Raw genomic sequence first — 26,921 nt, 5'->3', positions numbered from 1 at the left:
CCATGAAGAAATAAACACCGGCTATGTAATCCAAACCTTCCACACTGCTAGCATAAGTAGCTGAATCTGTCATCAAATAACCTTCCTAAATCCTCGGAGAAAGGGAGCTCTCTGAGCCAATCAGGGCTCTACTGCTGTGGACAGTGCTGTTGGTCTAACAAAGTAAACATGTATGCATGATGAGACTGCACAGCAAAAATCTCCCATTGCATTTCTGCTCCTTCACTGTCCAATCAGTCAGCTAGGGGGCGTATCCTTGACCAAGGCTGTCCTGATCAACTGCAGCAGAAAAAAAGTTTGGTCAGTGACTTGGATGTACAGCATGATCAAAAGACGGGTTTAACAGGATAAACCAGAAGCGTATCTAGAACCTTCAGGGCCCCGGTGCAAGAAACCATGAAGGGCCCCCCGGACCTCTGGCCGGGGCCCTTCCATTTAAGCCCGGGGCTCTTCCCACTGATTCTGGGGCCCTTTTTCATGGTCCCGCTGCGGGACCCTTTCACAAGTTCTGCAGTGGGCCCCCTTCCTGCCATCTTGGGGCCTCCCCACGGTGGTGGAATGCCAGGGCCCAGTCGCAAGTGTGACCTTTGCGATCCTGGAAGTTTACCCACTGGCGTCAGCAGTTTTTATTTTTTGGTATTTTAATTGTATTGTTTTTTTATCATTTTATTTTATTTTTTTACAATGTCACTGACTATGTCCATTCAGAAAAGGAAGGAGCTGGTAAATTACATATTTACCGACCCCTTCCTGGTTCTCTATTGTGACACATCCCCTGCAGCAGCCGGCAGGAGAGGGGAGGGAGCACAGTGGGGGGGGGGGGGGGGACCAGGGGAGCACACAGGGGCCCATAGACAGCAGAACACAAGTGAACTGGATAGGAGGAGTGGCGGGGGCAGCATACAGAGGAACCAATCTCCTCCATTTTCCTCCTGCAGCTACAGGAGGAAAAAGGAGGACAGTGATTTCTCTACGTGCTGCCCCCGCCGCCCCTCCTATCCAGGTGTACAGGGGAGCCGCACAGGCCCTGGAGCATGGGGCCCGATTCCAATTGCAACCCCTGTAGTTACGCCCCTGGGATAAATAATCATTTGGCAAGCAAAAAAGTTTATATATCTTTCAGCGTTTGTCCTGGAGTTCAGCATTTAATGACCTGAATCATAGAGAAACATTTTTTTCTCCTATCCACCAGGCTCTATGTCTATCCAGCAGCGAACAGTGCGAGTATTTAGCATTTTGGTTAAATGCCATATTCTATAATGATGATGCACAAAGGGATAACAAGGACATTCCTCTGTGCAAAGTAAGGATAAACACTAAAACCAGGGAAGAAAGATGAGACTTTAGGGTGCTCAGTATCTCAGGAATTCAACAAGAAAAATATCATTAAAAAAGATCTTTCATTAGTTTACAAAAGATAAAAAAAAGGCATTTTATTAACCGACAGTGGTGGTTTCTTTTGATGGGGAAACACCTGGAGTATGTGTTATGAGGCTTGACAGTCCCAGCTACTTGTGAATTTATGTAGGATAGGACTGAGGACACACTTCTTTGTATTTTAGGTCCCCCTGCATACCAAGACGGGTAATTACCTAGTGCGGTGCCTTATCCTCTCTAAGTATGTAAATATATGAAGATTGTCTGGTGTCATTTGCCTGGTTCAACTTGAGCTCCCCACTCAATACTTTGTGCTGATTATGAGAGTTTTCTACACTGACATATGCTGAGAAACAATAATTCTTCTGATGAAGCTATAACAGCGAAACGCGTAGATATCCTCAGTTGCCTAGACCCTCCAGTCTATCTATAGATTTGTAGTCATCTCTATGATACTATATATGATTTTTATGGTATTCTGTCAAGGAGGTTTTGAGACAGATCTGTATATGGCATAAGCCATATTCCTTATTGTTTTTAATCCCTTGGGCTTTAATGAAATGCCTTTTAATCTTTTGTAAACTAATAAGAGATTTTTAAATTATATTTTTCTTGTCTAATTCCTGAGATATTGAGCAAGTACCATCTTTTTTTCCTGGTATTATTGTACATTCTATTGGGATGTGGGGCTCTATTCACTTTCTATAAAGTAGGGATAAAAAGTATCAGAGGACGCCTAGAGAAGGCCAGGATATTTACGAAGGAAGGTCTTTGATTTTCGAGTAAAAGCTTGCTCTTAAAGAGCAATTGTCTAATGGTAATATACATACCAAGGCTCTCATGGCAAGTTTCTGCCATTGTAAAGGATCTCCAGGGACTGATGTCAGGAAGTAAATACTTCATGGGTAAGATATCTTACATGAGATATCTAGAAAAGTTAAATTGTACCTAATCATTATGCTAAAAGATTTACATTTATCCCTAATTTCCTCCTGCAAAATTACAGGGCACTCATGTACAATTTTACATAGGTCATGTAACTCAAAAAATGCATAAAAAACGCAACATAGGTGCATTTTTGATGCATCCTTGCTGCATTTTCAATGCATTTCAATAGGGAGGTGAGTTATTGGTGCATTTTTTTTTTTTTTTTTTTAAGTGACCAAATATGCACCAAAAATGCAGCCAGCAGGATTTTTAACACCGCCTCAAAAGGTGCCAATAATGGCCAACAATAAATTTAAATAAATGATTTTAATTAAAGAGTCTAATATAATACAATTATATAAATATATATAAATTTTAAAAACCATCAATGTCGGTTTCAGTCAAGTGCATTCTGAATTTTCATTTTGGTGTGCCACTACTGGTGACTAGTCCTTAGTCCTTATGCCTGCATTATCTGGGCCACAGCCTAAACAATACAGGTCTTCTTTAAGAGTGAGCCACTTATGAACTGACTCTGCCTCAATATCATTCCCCCAAAATTCTCTGGCAGAAACCATGTAACCAGGACCATGGTGCTGATCATATAGCAGGATACTAGAAAGCTGCAGGTATTCCCTTATTACAGAAAATTATTATAACAATCTGAGGCACCTCAGATTGTTATAATAATTTTTGAATCTTGTTTTGGGATACCCCAAAAAAAATTGATGACAAATGCCGGGTACACATAAATTATTTTTAAAATATATCACATATTGGAGGCGCCATTTTTTCTATTCCACTATTATCCCTTATTACAGCCAAGGGTTAGATTTTTTTTTAGCACTTTTGTTTACTGTATATAATAAGCTTGCTGAGTAATAATCCTTTTTTTTTTTTTTTTTTTTTTATTACTTTAGGTTTACTGTAAAGGATTGTTCAAACTACACAGCACACATTATTTTGCACACAGTGAACACAAACTGCCGAGAACTGCAATGTATTGTTAAAAGCATTACAGCATTCGCTTTTACTTTTTCTTTCTTCAACTCCAATATAATTCTGCAGCGGGTTGCATTACTGCACGTTGAAATGCGTTGCACAAAAATGCAACCTAACCTTTTTTTTTTTTAGTCATAGGATATAAGGCAAATAGTCTTGCTGTTGCATTGGGACTGCTTTGGGCGACGCTGTCCAACGCAGCTGATGTGAGTGAGGCATAAGGGAAAATGATTCTCCAAGTTAAGAAACGTTACATATTTGTGAATGATAAACAATCTCTTAAAGCTGAATTGCAGGTGTGGCTTTTTTGTATCCAACTTGGATCAATGTAAGTATACCTATGCCATAGATGTGCGATACCTGTGGAAATTGAAAATCACTACAGTAGTTGCTGCTACTACAGTGTTCCTCGCTGTCTTCCTGGTCCCATGCTAAAGAGCTGCCCTGCTGCATAGTAACCAAAGAGGGTCACTCGCTCAACATGGGTTCCATTTATAGAACGCTTTGTATTTTTCACAATCAAACCAAAATGTTCTCTGATTGGATGAGGTGGACATTGAGACATTGTTCTGCCTCTCCACCTAGTCCAATCAGAGAATGCTTTGCATTGAGAAAAAGACAAGGCGTTCTCTGAATGAGGCCCATGTTGCGCAACGCAAAAGACCCCCTGTGGTTTCTATGCAAGAGGGTAGCTGCTTGGCTCTAGAGCAACAGTCTCCAAAATTTCTAAACAAAGGGACAGTTTACAGGTCTTCAGAATTTAGGGGGCCAAACTGTGATCAGTATAAGTGGATAATGTTGCAGAAACAGTGCCCCATCGTCGACGTCAGTGTAAGGAACAGTGCCCCATTGTCGACGTCAGTGGCAGGAAGAGTGCCCCATCGTCGTCCATGGTAGGATTAGTGCCCCATCGTTGGTGTCAGTGGCAGGAATAGTGCCCCATCGTTGGTGTCAGTGGCAGGAATAGTGCCCCATCGTTGGTGTCAGTGGCAGGAAGTGTGCCCCATCGTTGGTGTCAGTGGCAGGAAGTGTGCCCCATCGTTGGTGTCAGTGGCAGGAAGTGTGCCCCATCGTTGGTGTCAGTGGCAGGAAGTGTGCCCCATCGTTGGTGTCAGTGGCAGGAAGTGTGCCCCATCGTTGGTGTCAGCGGCAGGAATAGTGTCTCATCATTGGTGTCAGTGGGAGGAATAGTACCCCATCATTAGTGTCAGTGGGAAGAATAGTGCCCCATCATTAGTGTCAGTGGGAAGAATAGTGCCCCATAGGCGTCAGTAGAGGGAATTAGTGCCCCATTGTTGGCGTCAGTGGAAGAAATTAGTGCCCTATCATTGGTGCCAATGACAGGAATAGTGTCTCATCATTGGTGTCAGTGGGAGGAATAGTACCCCATTATTGGTGTCAGTGGGAGGAATAGTGCCCCATCATTGGGGTCAGTGGGAGGAATAGTGCCCCATCCTTAGTGTCAGTGGGAGGAATAGTACCCCATTATTGGCGTCAGTGGGAGGAATAGTACCCCATTATTGGTGTCAGTGGAAGAAATGGTGCCCCAAACATTGGTATCAGTGAAAGAAATATTGCTCCAACATTGGTGCCAACATTGGAAGCAATAGTGCCCATTGATGGTATCTGTGGAGGAAAAGTGTCCCATCTTTAACCATAGTGGGAGGAATAGTGATCTAGTGTATATAACTGGGAAGAATTATGCCCCCAATGTTGGTGATACTGAAAGGAATGGTGCCTCATTTCTGGTGTCAATGGGAGTAGTGCCTCATATCAGTGTGAGGAATGGTGCACCTAGGGCTGCATAAAGGCAAGCAAGGGACTGCCCCTGGCTCGCTGGCCACAGTTTGAGGACCACTGCTCTAGAGGACAGCGAGGCTCACTGTAGTACCTCTGGCTACTACAGTGATTCTCGGCTTTCCCAGGGATCCCACAGGTGTGGAGAATGTACTTTTACATTGTTCCAAGCTGGAGCAAAGTAACTACGCAAAAATATCCATACCTGGAATTCATCTTTATCTTTATTGTGCGACTATTGCACTCTTGGTTGAGTCGCTCTTACCACCTTGCAAGCTTTTCATTGTAAATTCAGCGTAGATTTCTGAATTCTAAAATTGTAGGAAATACATCTGCCGTACTCATAGCTCTCTTATGGAAAGCAGCTATGAGCTTGTTCTGGTTCTTATAAATGAATCACATTGAAAGAAGACAATCACAGCCAAAGTAAAGGCACTCTGAGAACTGCACACAATGTCACACATGCAGACAGTATTAGTGGGTAATCAATACATTGTCACAATACAAGACAATCACTTCTCAGGTGTGTTATTGATAAGTATGAACAATGTGCACACAGGATAGCAGCCCCCCCCCCTTTAAAATAATACAATGCATAATGATTAAAGTTTGCTATAGATATTAGATTAGACCTCCTAAACTGGGGCACAATCTCATGATCACACATGGGGGCACAACCTGACCAATAGGGGAAAAGTGCGCACACACCATGTCTTTTCTTAGAGGACACCAACTAGAGAAAAAAAAAAAGACCCCACCTCGCTGATGGTCTATTCCCTAAGAGTGATCAGCTGGCGGTGTCTGGGGTCCTGTCCATAAACACAAAAAAAATTGTCCCCTGCCATGGAAAACCAGTTGGGTCAGTCCATATTCATTTTTTACTTTTCTTTATTTTTTTTAAATTACCAACAGAGAAGGGAAGGGTTAGAACCCCTGCCAAGTCTGCATTTCTATTTGTATTAAAGCACAACTCCGTAAAATACAGGGACGGTGTCATTTTTGTCTAGAGCAGGGATTCCCAAACTACGGCCCTGCAGCTGTTGCAGAACTACATATCCCATGAGGCATTGTATAACTCTGACATTCACACACATGACTAGGTATGATGGGAATTGTAGTTCCTGAACAACTGGAGGGCCGTAGTTTGGGCATCCCTGGTCTAGGGGAGTGGAGAACAGAGATATATTTACCTAATCCTCCCCGCACAAGATCAGTCCCCGTGTCTCCTGCCTCCCCTGCAGTCTAGTGGTCTTGTATGGTGGACTGTTCCCGATGTCAATTCACCCATAGACTTGCTCTGGATGTAAGGATGTTAGGAACAGTCCACTGCTGGATCGTGGGGGAGCGCTGTATACCAGTGGGGTGGAGGATCGGCTGACTATACCGCTTTCTCCTCTCCCCTGGACAAAATGAGCAGTTAACCCGTGCAGTGTGGGCAGAGCCAGGACAAGGTCATCTAGAACCCAGGGTAAACATTCCTAACTGCACCCTCCCCCCCAAGATGTATGAACATTATGTGTCAGCAAAAATCCCCCCCCCCCCTAAAAAAAAACAAAATTGAGCATTTACCTGCAAGCTTACCCTCTAAGCATAAATTCCCCCTCCTCCCAGGACAAAGCCACCCCCTACTGAAATCCTCCCCCAGCACAAATCTTTGTTCCCCATACCCCTCCCAGCTCAAATCCTCCCAACACACACCCACCCCCCCCCCCCCGCATAAAAAAAAGAAAAACACTTCTCCTAGAGAATGCACCCCCCCTCTACCATATCACCCCCCCCCCCCACCATAAAACCTCGCCAAATCTCCCCTCCTAGCACTAATCCTCTCCCCCCACCCCCCCCCCAACACAAATCCCCCAAAATAATCACTCCTAGCACCCCTCCCCCCAATTAAGTTTTCCCTCCTAGAACAGTTCTTACCCCTGCTGCATCCCAAATATTTCCTCCCAAAACAAATCCCCCCCCAGTCTCCTTGTGGCATCCCCCACCTCACATGATACCACAGTGCCCAGGACAGCCGCCCCTCCTGCCTACCCCTTGCCCCAGCCCTGAGTGTGGGCACAGCCCCACTGCATGGAAAAACTTTATTTGCCCGGAGTTAGGTTTTACGATTTTCCCTTCCTTAAAACCCAACTTGGGTCAAAACAAGAACCCTCTCCCAGCCTCCTCTAATCCATCCTGCATGCTTTTTTATTTTTGCCTTGTGAAACAATGTATACTCGAGTTGGCCATTTACGGGTGTGGGCCATTAATCCAGTGTTGCAGATGTGCCCACGCTGGCCTGTGCCCAACAGCACCCTCCTCCCCTTCCCAACCTCCACCACTGACTGATGTCACTCCCATTCTGGATCATGAAAGAACCCAACCAAGAGCAAGTGGTACATTATAGCCCAGGGGTGTTAAACTGGCAGCCCTCCAGCTGTTGTGGAACTACAAGTCCCACCATGCCTCTGCCTGTGGGAGCCATGATTGTAACTGTCAGCCTTGCAATGCCTCATGGGACTTGTAGTTCTGCAACAGCTGAAGGGCCACCAGTTTGACAAAAATAGCCCATTCATTCTGCAGTGCAGTGCAATCAGGGGTGAATGGGCCCTTAACAGGAGGAAAAGAGATTTAAAACTATCCAGCAATACACACCAAACTGAGCACATGCAGAGTGCCCCTAAGGCTCTGTACTATCAGGAGAAGAATTGGAGACAATGGAAGAAGGGGAGAATCAGAGAAAATAGGATCAAACCGCCTTTTTTTATTTATTTTTTTACACAATCCCGGAAATGAACTTCCTTAGGTTCCACAGCGAGTAAAACATGCATGCTTTAATGCATATACATACTGATTTTACTGTTGTGGGTTTAGTAACACTTTAAAGGTCAGTAACATAAGGTGATCGGCCATCTTTTGTCCTTTGGTGGAGGAAATTTTCAATTACACACAGGGAATTTCGGTGAAGGTGGCTCGAAGATTTCTGTTCACATGGTCACACATTGATTGACATTTGGAAGGACTTTTTTTTTTTTTTTAATGTACTTTGTATCTGCACAGTTCTTTGAATTTATATTTTATCACAAGCGAACATGATTTAAGCACAGAGACACATGATATTGCAAATTTTACCATGCTGATTAGTATTTTTTTTTTTGTTAGAATCTTTGGCTATACACAGAAGCACTCTTCTTGTATTAAACATTTAGGAAAGTTGATAACTAAGGCCCCTTTCACACTTACGGACAGTTTGTCTGTTTTTCATCCATCCGTTGACGGATGAAAAACGGACATCAATGCATTCCTATGGGAAAACGGATGACAACGGATGATCATCCGTTTCCGTCAATGTCCGTTGTTTTGAACGGATGAAAGCCCTATTTTTCTTCCGTTATAAAAACGGGTCATTCGAAAAACGGATGTAAATGGACAAACGGTCCGATTTTCATATGTTTTTGCATTGGTAGTAGATGTGAAAAAAACGGACGAGAAACGGACGAGAAACGGACGAGAAACGGACGAGAAACGGACGAGAAACGGACGAGAAACGGACGAGTAAGGCCCCTTTCACACAGGTGGTCCGATCAGATCCGCCTGTCAGTTTTTTAGGCGGATCTGATCGGATCCTCCATGCAGCTCTATGGGGCAGCGGGTGTCAGCGGAGGTCACCTCCGCTGACACCCGCTGCCATCCGCATCCGATCCTGTGCTGAAATCTGGACGGATGGAAACCCTATTTTTCCATCCGTTCAGTAATCGGAGCGGAGCGGATCTGATGAGAGCGGACAAGCGGTCCGCTCTCCTCCGATCCCCCATAGAGGGCAGCGGGTGCTGAGACACCTCCCTCTCCGCTCTGCAAGCGGAGACGGAGCTGTCATCCGCCCGGCTCAGCGGGGATCGCGGATCGATCCCCGCTGAGCAACACGGATCCGCCTGCGGAGGCGGACCGTGTGAAAGAAGCCAAACGGACGAGAAACGGACGAGAAACGGACGAGAAACGGACAAGAAAGGGACAAGAAAGGGACAAGAAAGGGACAAGAAAGGGACAAGAAAGGGACAAGAAAGGGACAAGAAAGGGACAAGAAAGGGACAAGAAACGGACAAGAAACGGACAAGAAACGGACAAGAAACGGACAAGAAACGGACGAGAAACGGACGAGAAACGGACGAGAAACGGACAAGAAACGGACAAGAAACGGACAAGAAACGGACAAGAAACGGTCAAGGAGCGGACAAGAAACGGACAAGGAGCGGACAAGAAACGGACAAGAAACGGACAAGAAACGGACAAGAAACGGACAAGAAACGGACAAGAAACGGACAAGAAACGGACAAGAAACGGACAAGGAGCGGACAAGGAGCGGACAAGGAGCGGACAAGAAACAGATGAAAATCTGATCCATTTTGACGTGACTGAACTGATGATATGAACGGTCCGTATGTGTGAAAGGGGCCTAAGTACTGCAGCGTCCCTTTTTTTATTTTATTTATTTTTCACTATAATTGACGAGTGCAAACGTGTTTTGTTTTTAGGTACAGGCGTTTGCGTTCTGCTTCAAGATGTGGTTTTGGACTCCCTTTGCAGTTTTAGGTCTACTTCATGTCTACAGCACCACACCAGCACAAATCGCACTCTCTACCTCCGCAGATATGGGCAAAAAATGTCATTAAAATTACCATAAACTATTCAAAAAAACACACAACATGATTAACAGCTGTATATATTAGAAAATACAGAGGAAAAAAAAAAACATAATACAAACATTATAATAAGACAGGAAACGTTAAGTACTAAAACAGTCTTAAACGGCACGTGACGGACGTGTACGATGCAGAACCGAATATAAAAGAGGAACACACCAGGGTGACAGTACCTGCAGGGTTTGTGGCTTCTAAATTTACCGCACATGTGGAAAGACAACCAAAAGCAGAAGTTAGGAAGGGGTGAGAGGACAGGAGAAGAATTCCACAATAGTTCCATGGTACGGTAAAGAAAGCTCATAATGGGTCATCCATGTGCTCAAGTTTCGGGAGCCAGTCAGTCCAATCCAAGAGCCACTAGAGCAGGGATTCTCAAACTACAGCCCTCCAGCTGTTGCGGAACTACACATCCCATGAGGCATTGGAAAACTATGACATTTACAGACGTGACTAGGCATGATGGGAATTGTAGTTCCTGAACAACTGGAGGGCCATAGTTTGAGGACCCCTGCACTAGACAGTGGTAAAGATGAATTCCTGCCAAAATATTTTTTTGAGTTCTGGATGGATGGGGGCTTGGTTAATGCTGTCTTTACTCAACTGGGGGAAGTTTGGCCCTCACTTCGTTTCTTGGTGAACACACAGGAAGTATGGAGAAATTCTCTCCAGTAGGCACACTTACAGCAAAAAAACCCAAACTTACAAGTGTCCAGCCCTTTCTTGTGCTGCCCATAACTAAAACAAAAAATTGGCTGGAATTGGGCTTTAAGGGTCCAGGGTCAAAAAGTTACATGCAAGTTGTAAATTTTGGGTGCACTGGCTACCAGACTACTGGGACTTCTCTAGCCTTTAATCATACAGCCCGGAATATCTCCTTAGTCTCTATTTGGGCTTTAGAGTATAACACACTTGGGCACAAATCTAAATCCCGGCTCCGGCAAACTTGAAAATGATTCCTTAGCTTAGGTTTACATTGAATGTGGATTTAAAATCGTGCGAGTTCAGCTGAAGCGGCATTTCAGTCCGACTTCGGGGGCGATTTTACATGAACCCGCACAAATGTCTATTAAAATCGCCCCCCAAAGTCACCAAAAGTAGTACAGAAACTGCTTTTGGGAATTGGTGCGGCGTTGCACCGATTCGGACGGTACCATTGCCAGCAATTGGCTCTGACTTGACATGTCAAATCAGACGAATGTGAACGTGGGCTTATAGTGGGGCCGCATCCACACTGCAAGTGCTAATTGCTTGTCAGGTCTCTTAGGTCACTTTCACACGGGCTTTCCAATCAGGTCCGCCTGTCAGTTAATTGGATGCTCTATTCACCCCTATGGGGCAGCGTCAACTATCCGATCTTGTCAATGAAATCCAGACGGATGGCAATTAAACGTGCAAAAACTCTTCCCTTGACTAAATGAGCAATTAGGTCCTGCAGTCCAGGCACAAACCCACTAAAAGGGATCATTTTCAAGTTTGTTGGAGTTGGGTTTTGATATAGTATGGCAGGCAGGAAGAAACTAACTTTCCAAGGAATGTTCGTTACTTATTATTCCTATAGAAACTTCTGAAGCGTACACCACAGCCATTGGTCAAAATTATTCAAGGGGTGTGTCTATAGCTACCCACAATATGCTTATATAGCCAAAGTCCCGTAGGTGCTCAGCTACTCTATGGCAAATGTGAACCTCAAAGCACCAAAACCCAAGCAGCTGGGGACATTCAAGTGTGACGGGTCCTTTATGACACTGCACTCAGGATAGTCTACAGGGAAAACATTGTATTAATATTAATATAAGATTAGGCTTCATCCACATTAGCGCATCTCCACAGTCGTACGATTTGAAACGCGACTTTGAAGTGACTTTTGATGCGACTTTGAACCGACTTTACATTCTATGGATCAAAGTCGCATCAAAAGTCGCACCAAAGTAGAGCAGGCACCTTTTTAAAGTTGCATCAACTTGAATAGGTGCCTTTGAAAAGAATGGGGTGTGACTTGTCATGTGACTTTGATGTCCAAAGTGTGAATGGAGCCCTAAAACGTCTTATTCACTTAAAATAGATTTACTCAAGAAATGGACAGCCTGAAAGATATACTGGAAGAATGGATGGACAGCACTGGATCTCTAAGGTTTTCATATTCATGCATTGACGAAATGTTTGAAGGTTGGGCTGGTGGCTCCCACAAACCAAAGAGCCTTTTAAAGCCACTCTGGACTGTGACTGAGGTTGAAGCGTGCAAATACGGAAGCACCACACAGCAGTGTCAAAATCCAAAATGATTTTGATCCAGTAAATGTCAGACAGAAATTGTAAGCAGGTCAACACGTTTCAGGGGCTAAGCCTTGCTCCCTTCATCAGGGCTGGAATCAATATGAGTGTGTATAAATAGAATATATATAAAAAAAAAAATGAACTAGCATACTTTTATTGGAAAAAAATCTTTTTGGACTTTGACACTATGATGTGGTGCCTCAACCACACACATTTTTATGGCATTATATTAAACATCGCACCATTAACTGTAGATTTATATTCTACCGTTCTGCAAAGAATGGGGAAAAAAAAGCATTTTTGAATTAAAGGCCAATTCCACCTTTTTTTTTTTACCATGTTTGATCATATTTAAGGGTTCTCCCCCCCCCCCCCACCGACAGCTGTCAATTTTGAACTTTGAGTAGAGATCTGTGAATAAATGAACTACAAGTCTCACTCATCATCAGGGGGTGGCGGGTGCAATGCACAGGCTCCTAGAGACTCCTCCAGCGCCTTGCCCATACCGAGGTATTCACTGAGACTTCCTCCATCTGTTACTGAAAGTCCATACCTCGGTACGGGCAAGGAGCTGGAGGAGTCTGTAGGAGCCTGTGCATTGCACCCGCCATCCCCTGATGATCAGGGCTGCAAAAATGGGATTTTTTTATTTACCGTAAAATCCATTTCTCTGAGTTAATCGACGGACACAGTGCTCCTTTAATTATAACTACTGGGTTATATTGCCTCCTCCAGGAGTAGGACTAGCCAGAACAAAAAACACCTGGCTACGCCCATGGGCCGTCCTTACCTTGGTATATAACCCCCCTCTCTGCTCTAGGTAATCAATTTAGTAGCACGCAGTATTAGAAGTATCAGAACTCCATAGAGGGGTGGGTGCTGTGTCCGTCGAACTCAAAGAAATGGATTTTACGGTAAGTACAAAAATCCAATTTTCTCTTTCGTTCGATGGACACAGCGCTCCATAAATCATAACTACTGGGACATCCAAAAGCAGTGCCAAAAGGAAATGAGGGGTGGGGAAAATAACCCAAGGCTAAACATAAGAGCCCTTAACCAGGACACAGGAGCCTTAACCGGGTCACAAGAGCACCGTCTGAAAAATAAATGTTTAAAGAAAAACACCCCTCAAGAGGGAACAGCCCCTCCTAAATAGCAGCCTGCAAAACTTTACGACCAAAAGAAGCATCCGCAGATGCCAATGTTATCTACCCTACAGAATTTTGTGAAGGTATGCATCGATGACCAAGTGGCCGCCTTGTAAACTTGCAATATTGATGCCTGAAGGCCCAAGAAGTACTCAGCCCCCGAGTAGAATGCACCGTGACAGGAAAGGTGGAACATGACCTTAATTGGAATAGGCCTGAAACATCGTCTGTCCAATCCATCTAGAGATGGTAGCCGAAGAAGTGGCCAGCCCTTTTATTGGTCTGTCCGTAACCACAAAAAGCGAGTCTGACCTCTGAAAGGACTCAGTAGCTGCCAGATAAACCAAAATCGCACGAACCACATCCAAGGTATGCAAGGCAAATTCCTTGGGATGAGCCGGCTTGGGACACAAGGAAGGCAACACAATTTCCTCATTCAAATAGAAGTCAAAGACAATTTTGGGCAGGGATGATGACCAGGGACAAATAATCACTTTATTCCTATGGACCACCAAATAGGGACTGTGACAGCATAATGCCACCAATTCCCATACCCTGCAGGCCGAGGTAATAGCCACCAAGAATGTCACCTTCTGGGATAACGTAGACAAGGGAATCTCCAGAATATTCTCAAATGGATGTTTCTGGAGAAACGAAAAAAACACTAAATTTAAATCCCATGGCGGCAAAAGAGACCGTACAGCTGGAGCCACATGTCAAACCCCCTAAATGAAGGTACGGACTAAAGAGTGCGTTGCCAGGGGTCGCTGAAAGAAGATTGCCAAGGCAGACACCTGGTCCTTTATGGTACTCAAGGTCAATTTCCGAACAACGCCCCGTTGAAGAAAGGTTAAGATCCAAGCCGCAACAAAGGATCGAGGATGAGCGCCAATCGACTCACACCAAGAAATATATACGCTTTCCACGTACAATGGTATATCTTTCCGGAAGACGACTTCCTCTCCTTCACCAGAGTAGGGATCACTGATCCAGATAAACCTCTACACCTCAGTACCTGGCTTTCAATAACTAAGCCATTTAAACCAGGGACTGTAAAGCGGGATGGTAGATTAGCCCTTGGGAACACTGGTCTTCTCTGAGAGGAAGCCCCCAAGGGACGCTTACGGCCACCAGGATGATTGGAAGATGCCCTCTCTTGATTCCTCACAGGAACTGCGGAAGACGACTGAGCAGAGGATGATACTGGCCTTACCGTGGCCCTTGGATGCCTTCGGCATCTGCCAGAGGAACCCATGATCTCGCCACGAACTTCGGTTATCCCCCAGTAGAGCCGAACCTGCTAAAGGAGCTGCATGTAAGATTGTGCAAACAGAACTGTCTCGAATGTGGATACCACCAGACTCAGAACCTGTATGCAAAATCAGTTATTCTCAGTCCCAGAAGCACAAAAGAATTTTCTATGGGCTGAGTAGGGCCCCCGATTGCGGACCAATTCTTAAGCCACAGCACGCGCCTAATCACCACAGATGAAACAACGTTTGGACAGCACAGGAGCTGTATCCAAAGCTGCAAAAATAAACTGCAGCCCATGGACCAACTGTTTGGCTAGGTCAACATAAGAAGCGGGGACCTGCTCACTCCCCATGCCCTGGTGCAAAAGCTTGGCCCATTCAGTTAGGGTCTGAGACACCAGGGCTAAGGCAAAGACTGGCCGCAATGCCAAACCAGTCATAGTAAACATGCTGTGTGCCACAGCCTCCGTTTTCCTGTGAGCTTGGACTTTAAAGGATGGGGATTTATCTACTGGGATCATGGTTGCTTTATTCAACCTAAAAACAGGAGGGTCCACCACTAGTCCACTTTTTAAAAAATGACTCCTCAAAAGGGTAACGTACAGCAAAACGTTTGGGGACCACAAATGGGTAATTTTGGTTGTTCCCATTCCTTTCAGGAAAACCTCTCAAAATAAGGCACATAAGGAAACACCTTTGGTGTACGAGGCGACTTATGCGTACCAAACGACACAGCCACGTCCGTGGCTACATCAGCCGAATTCTGCATTTTTAAAGTCTCACGCACTGCAGTGATAAGTGCGTCTACCAGCGCTTTTTTATTCGCTGCTGCGACCATGGAGGAATCATCCTCACTATCGGATGGATATGGGGGTGTGATATTAAGTCCCTCTGGATGGGCCGCATCCATGGCGGCATCAGGCTCAGAATCAGATATGACAAACTAAGCGGGGGGACGCTTCCTCCTGGCTTTTGCCCACACACCACTTCCAATTGGGACACTAAGGACTGCAGGACCGCCGTCAGTGCAACCATGGAAAGCTGGGGTTCTGAGGGACCTGCCACCTCCATGAGGGGGGGTCAGTGGGGGAGATGTGACCCTGAGGCTCCATAAGAAAAGAAAGACCTTGCAGTACAAAAATGATCTTTTGGCACCACTAAAGGATCCCCCTCAAGGCTCAGGGTACCTATCAGTAGAGAAAGAGATAACAGGGACCCTCAAGGACTCACCCTACCGACCGGAGGAGCGCTGAGAATTCAAACCCAGCATCATCATGGACGCCATCCCTGTTCATTTGTCCTGGGCACAGGAAGAGGAAACTGAGGAGGAAGAGCTTTGGCATCCCCACGATGCTTCGGTCCTCTCCAGCGTCTCCCGGACTAAGGGAAAATGGCCCAGTGACATCATTGGGCTACACAAACATGGCCGCCAACCGGAGACCAGCCAGACTAAGAAAAATGGCCACCATCAGTTACAAACGCTGAAGCGCGCTGCAAGAATCTTCCCTTCTCCCTCGGCAACGCTGCACCCTCTGGCAAGGGGACCCCCCCTGAAGGTAGGACACACATTAGGGGAGACCCTGCTGCGCACTCTGCATCTACACTGGGACCTCTCCAGACTACAAGGGCAGGACACACACTATCCCAGGACCCTTACAGAGTGGGGATAGCGGGGGAGACCCCAGGGGTCTCTGCTGCATTTTCTTCCCTGGGCCCCTCACCAGACTCCAGGTCCAGACAGGGGGAAAGGGAGCTCACTGAGGAATTTAAAGATGGGAGGAGAGAACCTGCAGGCATGTCCGATTGTCCCTGGAGGTTACCTGCATCCACCCCAAAAAAACACTAAAAGGGGAGAGGGGGGACTGTAGTTACCCTTCCATGGTGCGGGTAAAGCTACAGACAGAACCCTCGCCACCGAAGTAGGGGAGCTGTCGGCCAAGGGACCGCTGCGACTCAGACCCAAGCCGGTCGTATGCCACCCTGCGAGACGTTTAACTCATGGTCCCAGCCTCTATCCGTGAGGTTATGTCACAGCCGACCTAGCGCGTAGCTGCGGTCTACACTCGCTCCCTGGCTGGGCTGGGGACCACTGGATCTAGATTATCCAGCCCATCTCCCAGTCCGGCAGTTGACTGTAGATCTCTGAGAGGAAAAAAATAAATTTTTACGGTAAGAGAAAAAATTGCTAGGACCAGAGATCCCAGCCAGGAGCATTGATCCTTACTCCTGACTAGACAGATTAACACTGATTACCTAGAGCAGAGAGGGGGGGTTTATACCAAGCTGAGGATGGCCCATGGGTGTAGCCAGGTGTTTTTTGTTCTGCCTAGTCCTACTCCTACTCCTGAAGGAGGCACTATAACCCAGTCCTTATGATTTATGGAGCACTGTGTCCGTTGATTAACGAAACTTTTTTTTTTTTATTTGCAAAAGGTGGACTTAGCTTTTTAAATAAACATCAACACAACTACATTTCTGTAATAAACATCATACTTGTCCATCTTGTCCGTGTTTTGCCTCCAGTGAGTCATCTCTTTTCTCCACCGTAAATTCTCCTGACTGCCGAATGCACTTCCAGATGGACTCCTCTCTGCCGAGACAGAAGCGAACAAGTCAGTGCTATCAAAGGTAGCCTGGGGTGTAATCCACAGGACACACATTCTTTGGGGTTTATTTACTTAAAGTGGTTGTATACCCCGCTTGGTGATTTTTACCTACCGATAAGCCTACAATAAGGTTTACCTGTAGGTAAAATGAATTTCTCATAAACTTGCACAGTTTAGGAGATATTCACCCTGCATGCAGCCGCTGACATCGGCGGCGCATGCTTTCTGAAGGTCCGGCGTATCGTGCCGGAACTACAGAGCTCCTTGCCGGAAAGGAGGAGTGCGCGGGAGTGACGTCATTTTGGCTCCGGCCACTCACAGCGCCGAAGCCCACAAATCCCGAAGAAAGGCAGAGGAAACATGTCAGCTCCCTCAGTGGTGACCGGGCACCACTGTGGGGGGCTTCGTTCTAAGGTATTTCACAATGTGCTAGTATGCGATGCAGCACATTGTGAAATGCACATTATGCTATTGTCTTGCAGGTTTTTTTTCAGCGGTTTACTACCACTTTAAGACAGACTGTGCACTTTGCAAAGTGCAGTTGCTCCAGAGATTAGTAAATGAGCAGAAGCTCTGCTGACTTCCATCATCCAATCATGTGCAAACAAAAATGCAATTTTTAAAAATTTCCCAGCACATGATTGGGTACTCTTTGCAAAGTGAAACTTTACCTAATTTACTAAGCTCTGGAGCAATTGCACTCTGCAAAGTGCACAGTATATTTGCTTTTTATAAATGGACCCCTTTGTGTTTGACGCTGACAGAACACGGTTTATTGGCCACAGCAGAAGATTATTTTGCTTTAGAATCTGCTAAACAATGTTAACCCCTTTATGACTGCCTAACACATACACAGATCAGGCACAACATTATGACCACTGACAGGTAATGGCAATATCTCGTTACAATGGCATCTGAAAATTGGTGGGATATATTAGGCAACAAGTGAACATGTTTCCATGAAGTTGGATGTGGTAAAAGCAGAAAAAAAAAAAAGGGCATCGGTGTTTGTTGTGTATGAGGCTGTGAAGCCCATGGTGACCCGTGTCCACAGCCAAATGTTTCTACAATGGTCAGATGAATATCAGAACTGGACTATGGAGCAATTGAGGAAGGTGGCCTGGTCTGATGAATTAGGTTTTCTTTTACATAATGTGGATGGCTGTGTGTGTGTGCGCGTCATTTACCTGGGGAAGAGATGGTGCCGGGATGCGGTATAGGAAGGTAAGTCTGCCCTCGTGGCGGCCTGTCCGGGGGAACTGGTCCTTGCCCTCCTTTTTTCTGTCCTTTCTCCCCTCACCCTATACCTGCTACTATTTTCCCTTCTTTTCTTTCCTTTGTTCCGGCATTCTAATTTCTGCTACTCTACTTTGTTATAACTTCCCTAGCACCACTGAGTATATATCTCCTGTATATCAGACGCGTCCTTTTAGGACGCCCGGGTGGGAGCACCCAGCTGCTATATGTATGCACGCCATCTTGAACTCCTGTTGTGTTCCAATGGTGCTGCATGCTTCCACCTTGTTCTTGAAATGTTCTGGTGTTCCCATACAGTACCTATGTTCCTGATGCTGTTTGTGTTTTAATGGCTTTTTGCAATAGCACATACTTGTAAAAAAAAAAAAAAAAAGAAGGTAAGTTGGCAGTGTGATGCTTTGGGCAGGGTTCTTCTGGGAAACCTTGGGTCCTCCCATTCATGTGGATGCTACTTTGGTGTCCATGCCTCAATGGGTTTAGGGCTATTTTAGCAAATGGGGCCATACTCAATATTAGGTGGGTGGTCATATTGTTATGGCTAATCAGTGTATGTGTGGCAGCAAAAGGGTGGACTTTAACCACTTAAGCCCAGGAAGATTTTACCCCCTTCCTGACCAGGGCCTATTTTGCGATTCGGCACTGTGTGACTTTAACGGACAATTGCACGGTCGTGTGACGCTGTACCTAAACTAATTTGACGTCCTTCTTTTCCCCACAAACAGAGCTTTCTTTTGGTGGTATTTGATCACCTGTGCGTTTTTTTGATCATGCGCTATACACAAAAAAAGAGCGTAAATTTTGCAAAAATAACAATTTTTTTCACATTTTTTTATATGAAATTCCCCCAAAAAAATTGTAAAAATCAAATTTTTTAACATTTTCAGCCAATTTGTTTTATGCTACATATGTTTGGTTAAAAAAAAAAAATCGCAAAAAGCGTATTTTGATTGGTTTACGCAAAAGTTATTGCGTTTACTAACTAAGGGAACAATTTTTGTAATTTTTGGTGTTTTTTTTTTTAACGAGTAATAGCGGCGATCTGCGATTTATTTTGCGGGACTGCGACATTGCGGCGGACAGATCGGACCCTTGACTGACATTTTTGACACTTTTGGGGTTACCAGTGACATTACTGCAGTAATCAGTGCTATACATATGCACTGTTACTGCAAAAATGACACTGACAGGGAAGGGGTTAACTGTATTGGAGAGGGAGGGGTTAAGTGTGTCCCTAGGGGCGTGATTCTAACTGTGATGGGACATGGCTACTGGTGTAAGAACAGAGGTCAACGGTCCTACATAGTAGAACCGTCTGATCTCCATTTTTACACAGGGGAGAATGACAGGCGGCTTGTTTACATTAGCCGCCCGCCTTTCTCCCTTCCCGCCGAACGATCGCGAGGGTCCGCCGGTCACACGCACTGACTTGTCTGGGAACGAGCCGGGGGCGGCGCGCGCGCGCTCACCCGCTATTGGCTCACAAGCCAGTGACGTATATATACGTCACTTTGCCTGGCTGGGGCTGACTGCCGCAGTATATGTACTTGCGGCGGTCGGCAACCGGTTAAAGAAGGGACGCCATAGCGGGAGGGAAAGGGTTAATGGCCTCTTACACATTCATCAAGTTTAGCAGGTTGTCGGTTTTGCTATGGCATTGTGCTGTAAATGTTTATACATAATGCAACAGAAAAATTATTGCTTTTATTGTGTCTGAAAGTGGAGAAGTCATAATTCTTTACATGTCCTTCACGGCATACTTGGGTCAATATTTCAGTAGCTGGGAAGGATGCAGCACATTGCTGGAGCTGGGGGTACAGACAAATTTTTGGTTTGATTGTGACAGCACGGTCGCCTGTACCCCCTCTGCTCCTCATTGGGCTCATCTATTGACTCCTCAGAACCAGCAATGCCCCCCCCACCCAAGCAGCACCCAGAGCATATGCAACATACAGGCTCTACTTTCTGTTTAGTAACACAATGTAGTCCTTGTGCTTCACTGCTTCTCTGTCTCAATGCCAATATACCAGTCATCTAATGGTGGAAATACGCAGAGAGATTTACGATCGAGAGACTGTAAACAAGCATTCATAATATAAATGATGCAACAAAAAATCCAGGGAATATTCGATTGCCTCTCGAGGGATCAGGAAGGAATTTTTTTTACCCTGCTGTAGCAAATTGGATCATGTTTGCTGGGTTTTTCTTTGCCTTCCTCTGGATCAACTGCGGGTATAGCATTATGATTTCTCCAGAGTTTCTCCCATTCTTCTGAACTCTCTACCCCAATCTCTCGACTGTCCCCTAATCTTTAGACGAGCCCTGAAAACCCTTCTCTTTAAAGAAGCCTATCCGGCTACTAACTAATACACGTTTCACTTTCCCCATCAGTTCATCTCCCACACCTATTACTTTTTGTATCAATTGACCCTCCCCTTATAGATTGTAAGCTCTAACGAGCAGGGCCCTCTGATTCCTTTTTGTAACAAATTTTATTGTAACTGTAATGTCTGCCTTCATTTTGTAAAGCGCTGCGCAAACTGTTGGCGATATAGAAGTCCCGTATAATAATAATAATAATAATAATAATAATAATGTATATGGGATTGTGTAATTATTTTTTTTAAGGTTTTTCTTAGGATATTTTTATTTTCCTTTTATTGGTTGAACTAGATGGACTTATGTCTTTTTTCAACCAGACTAACTATGTAACTATGTAAAACACACAGTAGTGCACTGTTCTTTGTGAATAATTGAAAATAAAATCTATCAGATATACTGTACTGTAAGAGTAAATGATTAAAAATCGGTCACTATTCGGATTGGTTCTCTGACATACATGCAGGTATTTGCTCATTTGATTTACAAGTATTAGATGCAGGTATTCTTCCTCTACATGTTGCCCGTTCCGATCGGCCAGTGAGGCTACGCTTCTTAGGTCCAACAACAATGTGTAAAGGGAGGGGCTTAGCAGCAGCAGCCTCCAGCACTACCTAAAAGTCAGAACAGCTGAAAAATCAGATATGACTGGAAGGCTCTGCTACAGGCACACACTGGCGTACGCATTGGGGGGGGGGGGGGGGGTTGATGTCAGGCCGCACCAGGGTGACACCTGCTAGAGTGGTGACACACAGGGCCAGCCATGGGATTGCCTCCGCCGCTCACTAACACAGCAGAGCGGAGCAGGAGGCACTGAGGCAGAATGGGAGAGCGAGAAACAACAGCGCTGAATAGACAGCGGGAGCTGCCGGAGTTAACTTTCTAAGTTAACCAGCAGGTGATTGGTTGTTAGGACCCCCTAAAAACCAGTCACCTGATGGTTAACTAAGAAGGTTGACTCCAGCAGCTCCCGCTGTCTATTCGGCGCTGCGGTTTATTTCTGCCTCCTGCTCCGCTCTGCTGTGTCTCCCGCTTTGAATGCCCAAATAGGGTAGGAAAGGGCAGTGCTGGGGAGGGGCTGTGTAATGTAATAGGGTCCAGAGGTGTGAGGGGCTGTGTAATGTAATGGGGTCCAGAGGTGTGAGGGGCTGTGTAATGTAAAGTGGTCCAGAGGTGTGAGGGGGGGGTTGTGTAATGTAAAGGGGTCCAGAGATGAGAGGGGGGCCTGTGTAATGTAAAGGGATCCAGAGGTGAGAGGGGGGCCTGTGTAATGTAAAGGGGTCCAGAGGTGAGAGGGGGGCCTGTGTAATGTAAAGGGGTCCAGAGGTGAGAGGGGGGGCCTGTGTAATGAAAAGGGGCCCAGAGGTGAGAGGGGGGCTGTGTAATGTAAAGGGGTCCAGAGATGAGAGGGGGGCATGTGTAATGTAAAGGGGTCCAGAGGTGAGAGGGGGGGCTTGTGTAATGTAAATGGCTCCAGAGGTGAGAGGGGGGGCTGTGTAATGTAAATTGGTCCAGAGATGAGAGGGGGGCCTGTGTAACGTAAATGGGTCCAGAGGTGAGAGGGGGACCTGTGTAACGTAAATGGGTCCAGAGGTGAGAGGGGGGGCTGTGTAATGTAAAGGGGTCCAGAGGTGAGGGGGGGCTGTGTAATGTAAAGGGGTCCAGAGGTGGGGGGGGGCTGTGTAATGTAAAGGGGTCCAGAGGTGAAAGGGGGGGCTGTGTAATGTAAAGGGGTCCAGAGATGAGAGGGGGGCCTGTGTAATGTAAATGGGTCCAGAGGTGTGGGCTGTGTAATGTAAAGGGGTCCAGAGGTGTGGGGATAGGGGGCTGGTTAATGTAAAGAGGTCTAGGGGGGCTGTGTAATGTAAAAGGGGTCCTCAGGTGTGTAGGGGGGGGGTGTATTCTTGTACTGCTATCCAGGGTATCAGGAGTTAGATTAACCCCTCACTTCTTGACTGTCCTGCTGAAAATGTTTTTGCCAGACGGGAAGTGAAGAAAAAACCTTCTACAGGGATACTGACTGCAATACTAATCTGTCCATGTTGCTGTTGGGAGAGGTTCCCTTACTTTGTGCCTGGTGATACATTGTCAACAGGACAGGAAGTGAGGGGGAAATCTCTATAGCTGGGTCATGAATAGAAGTTAAAAATAAGATTTATTTTTCTTAAAAGTGGTTCTAAAGGCAGAAAGTGTTTTTAAACTAAAGTATAAAACCTTTTGCATGCAGCCCCTACACCCCCCCCCCAACCCTCCTTATATTTACCTGAGCCCCATCTCGATCCAGAAATGTGCATGAGAGCAGAGGCTCACTCCTCATTGGCTTAGAGACAGCAGCGGGAGCCATTGGCTGTCAATCAGTCAGAGCGGGGGGGCAGGGCCGTGCCGTGCTGCGTGTGTCTATTGAGACACAGATCCGGCTCAGGAGTGAGCATGCATTAATGTTCCTATAGCAAACAGCTTGCTATGGGGCACTTGGCAGGGGACCCAAGATAAGGAGGATAGGGGCTGCTCTGTGTATAACCATTGCACAGAGCAGGTAAGTATAACATGATTATTATTATTTTTTTATTAATTCTTTACAATCACTTTAAGGCTGCTTTCACACTGAGGTGCTTGAAAACTGCCCATAAAATGCCGGATGCTTTTGGGGCGCTTTTCAATCGCTTTTGAGACATTAGCGGTGGGCTTTTTTTGAACTTCGCATGACTCAAAAGAATAATTTTGAGGCACTTTTTTGTGCGCTTTTCAGGCGCTTTCCATTCATTTCAATGGAGAGGGGTGCTCTTTTTTAGCGCTCAAAAGATGCAGCTTGCAGGACTTTTTCACGGCACCGCCCCAGCATTCATTTCAGGTGCTTTTTTTTTAGCATGAAAGAGCCTGAAAAGCGCCTCAGTGTGAAAGAGGTCTAAGAACCAATCTGTACTTGGCACTTCCAGGCTGGTATAGAGTTAAAGCAGGGATAGGACTGTGTTGCCTTCTTGGACCAGCAGAATACATCACATACTTTTTTATTAGTGTCACACTTCTTGGTGCAGAGAGAATACACAAAGGACGTCATTTCACAGGATCAGAGCGACAACACACACAGGGACAAGGTTGGTCTAGACAGACCTACCAAGCTGACCTCTGCTTCTCCTGACCATCTCCTGTCTGGCTCCAATGCTCCCCAGTATGGCTTCCTCCAGCTTGGCCCGCATGTCCTTTGACTTCTTGAACGTCAAGCTGTTCATGCGTTCAAAAACTTTCTTACCCTGGAAGAAAAAAAAAAAACAAAATAGAGAATTACAGCTAAATAAGTCAGAAAAAAAAAAAACCTAAATGAACTCCAAATACAAAGAGAATAAACATACAGTATATAACATCTCAGGGTAGTTATATTTTTTCACAGTCACAGAGACAAGATATAAACATCGCCCACCCCAAAAAAAGATGCTTAATCATTGTATTGGGTCATTTATATATATATATATTTCTTTCATTTAAATCTAGATTTTTTTTTACCAAACATATGTAGCAGAAAATAAATTGGCCTAAAATGTTAAAAAATTTTGATTTTTACATTTTTTTTGGGGAATTTCATATAAAAAAATGTGAAAAATATTGTTATTTTTGCAAAATTGTCACTCTTTTTTTGTTTATAGCGCATGATCAAAAAATCGCACAGGTGATCAAATACCACCAAAAGAAAGCTGTTTCTGGGAAAAAAAGGACATCAATTTCATTTGGGTACAGCGTCGCACGACCGCGCAATTGTCCTTTAAAGTCACGCAGTGCCGAATCGCAAAATACCCCCTGGTCAGGAATGGGGTAAAATCTTCCAGGGCTTAAGTGGTTAAAATTATAGACAATCTCAAGGCACCCTATAAAATTAGAGACAATCTCAGGACACCCTTTAAAATTAAAGACAATCTCAGGACACCCTTTAAAATTAGAGACAATCTCAGGACACCCTTTAAAATTAGAGACAATCTCAAGGCACCCTTTAAAATGATGTACAGTTTCAGGGCACCCCATTCTAAAATGTAAAAAACTATTCTAATAGTTTTACATAATGCAGCAACATCCACATGTAGGATACCCAATGTTAGAGGTAGTTTATTCTTCCAAAGCAAATACACTGGTACTGACTAGTATTCCAATGTTTCCCTTCTCCCATTATTTCTCTCCATTGGTCAGCTAATGTGACCCCAATGCAGAGGGAAAGGAGCACAGGAGGGTCAAACAAGCATGCTGTGGAGGCAACAGACATCCTCCTTATTAACTGAAGACGTCATTGGGTGTTAAGATGCCAGTGTCTAGTCATAATGGTGCATAATGAAAACCTGTGCCTTTGTGTAACTAAAGGGCAGGCTTGATCCACATGTTGGCTTACATACATTTTTAGATAAACTTCTAGGAATTTTGCCAAGGCACCTCTGAAGAAATCTCAAGGCACCCCAGGATGCCTGGGCACCCTGGTTGAAAAAGGCTGCTATAGAGTCACACATGTGGGTGTATACATGGTGGAAAATGACAGCCCACTCCCTCCCTCCTCCTACATGCCCACTAACCAGCTAAACACAAAGGGGGGGGGGGGCACAATATTACATGCAGATTGATGGCGGCTTCACCTCCCTCTTATTCTAAGACACAGGCTAGAGGGGGGGGGGGGGTGACACAGCCTGTAACTGGCAGAAATCTGCCCACACCATGTTATTGCCAAAACTAATAAAGATTTAATTTCAAATATCTATTGGAAGACAATTTAAAATAGTTTATTGATATTATTTATTTTTACTCTGTATTTCAAAGGCTGTTTTTTTTTTCTTTTTGAACATGTGACCAGCAGCAGAGGACCAGAAGCTCTTCCTGCCACTGTTTCTCTGCAAACAGGCTAGGAAAGAGCTGACTCATGTGACATCTGTATAACTATTAGGAAAAAAGGTGGCTAGATAGGTTTTTTTTATTAAAATAATTACAGTGCCATCACCCATAGACAGAGAGAGAAGGAGCATTGTAAATTCAACAGTGTGTGTTCATTATTGTTTAAAATCGCTATTTATTAAAAAAAGAGATGGAATACTGTAGTCAACCAAGCAGCAGTGGAATGGCTTCATACGGATAGCAGTGGAATGGCTTCATACGGATAGCAGTGTAATGGCTTCATACGGATAGCAGTGGAATGGCTTCATACGGATAGCAGTGGAATGGCTTCATACGGATAGCAGTGTAATGATTTCAGTATGGCAGACTTGCAGTGTAATGATTTCAGTATGGCAGACTTGCGGTGTAATGATTTCAGTATGGCAGACTTGCCGTGTAATGATTTCAGTATGGCAGACTTGCAGTGTAATGATTTCAGTATGGCAGACTTGCCTTGTACTCAAAGCAGGAGACGCAGAGGTAAAGCAGGTCAAGCAGGCGGTTGAGCTGCAGGATGGACAGGTCTGTGAACCACTTCTGTAGGACAATCTCATCAGCATTCTTCAGAACCCAGAGGAGGCAGATCAGCAAGCTACGGCTTGACTCAGCGGAGAACGTAGAATGTTGTCTGGATGGCTGAAAACAACAAATAAGGCCCAATTCAAAAAGTGCAAAAAGCCATTCAAGACCCCAAACAGTGCCCTGGGCATCTCTAAAACTAAGAGGAAAAATTATGAAGCAGGCAATGCTGGCAGCTTTTTGCGGCTTACAAAGTTAGATCCAGCTTCTGAAACATATTTAGCTTGGGCATTTCCTCCACCTCCGTAACTGAAAGTCTTTACCTCGGTAAATACATAGAGCTAGAGGAATAATCTGCAGAAGCCTGGCATTGTACTCCCACCAACCCCCTGATCACAGATGCAATGCTTTGCAGGCTTATTTGAAAAAAAATGGGGCGCTCAAGTTCCACGCTGCAGAGCTCAGTGAGAACTAATTGGAGGGAAGGAACACCCCCCCCCCCCCTTTCACACAGCACACAGGAACAGAGTTGAGGCTGTCAATCACAGGCTGCGTGCTGGAGTTCCCTCACGTCACCTTTTTTCTCTTGGTAGTAAAATTGAAAAAGAGAGAGTCCGAGCGCTTATGGGTCTTGAATAAATCAATAGTGTAGATAAATCAAATCAAAAAAGGGCTGCTGCTGACCAATAAGGTGTAGTGCCTTTAAAGTGAAAAGATATGTTGCACTTTATTTATTATATTGCACGAATTTTCACTTTATTACACATATTGATAGGAAGCGGAAGGGCAGCGCTGACTCAC

General features: G+C 45.1%; 1 protein-coding gene across 5 annotated transcripts in view; it reads right to left on the bottom strand.

Annotated features, from left to right (window-relative positions):
* DOCK7 (dedicator of cytokinesis 7) overlaps positions 1 to 26,921 on the bottom strand; it is a 329,839-nt gene that overhangs the window by 61,534 nt on the left and 241,384 nt on the right. For all 5 annotated transcript variants that reach the window (XM_082265167.1, XM_082265168.1, XM_082265169.1 and 2 more), the window contains 3 exons: positions 26,055 to 26,237; positions 23,815 to 23,950; positions 16,954 to 17,050 (listed from right to left, as the gene is read on the bottom strand). In XM_082265167.1, coding sequence (XP_082121293.1) covers positions 16,954 to 17,050; positions 23,815 to 23,950; positions 26,055 to 26,237 — 416 coding nt within the window. The remainder of the gene's footprint in view (positions 1 to 16,953; positions 17,051 to 23,814; positions 23,951 to 26,054; positions 26,238 to 26,921) is intronic.

This window comes from Pelophylax lessonae (genome assembly GCF_965119305.1).
Source record: "Pelophylax lessonae genome assembly, chromosome: 8".
In the NCBI taxonomy this organism is placed as follows: Eukaryota; Metazoa; Chordata; class Amphibia; order Anura; family Ranidae; genus Pelophylax; species Pelophylax lessonae.
Note: the sequence above shows the minus strand (reverse complement) of the source record. Positions and strands in the feature narration are given on the sequence as shown.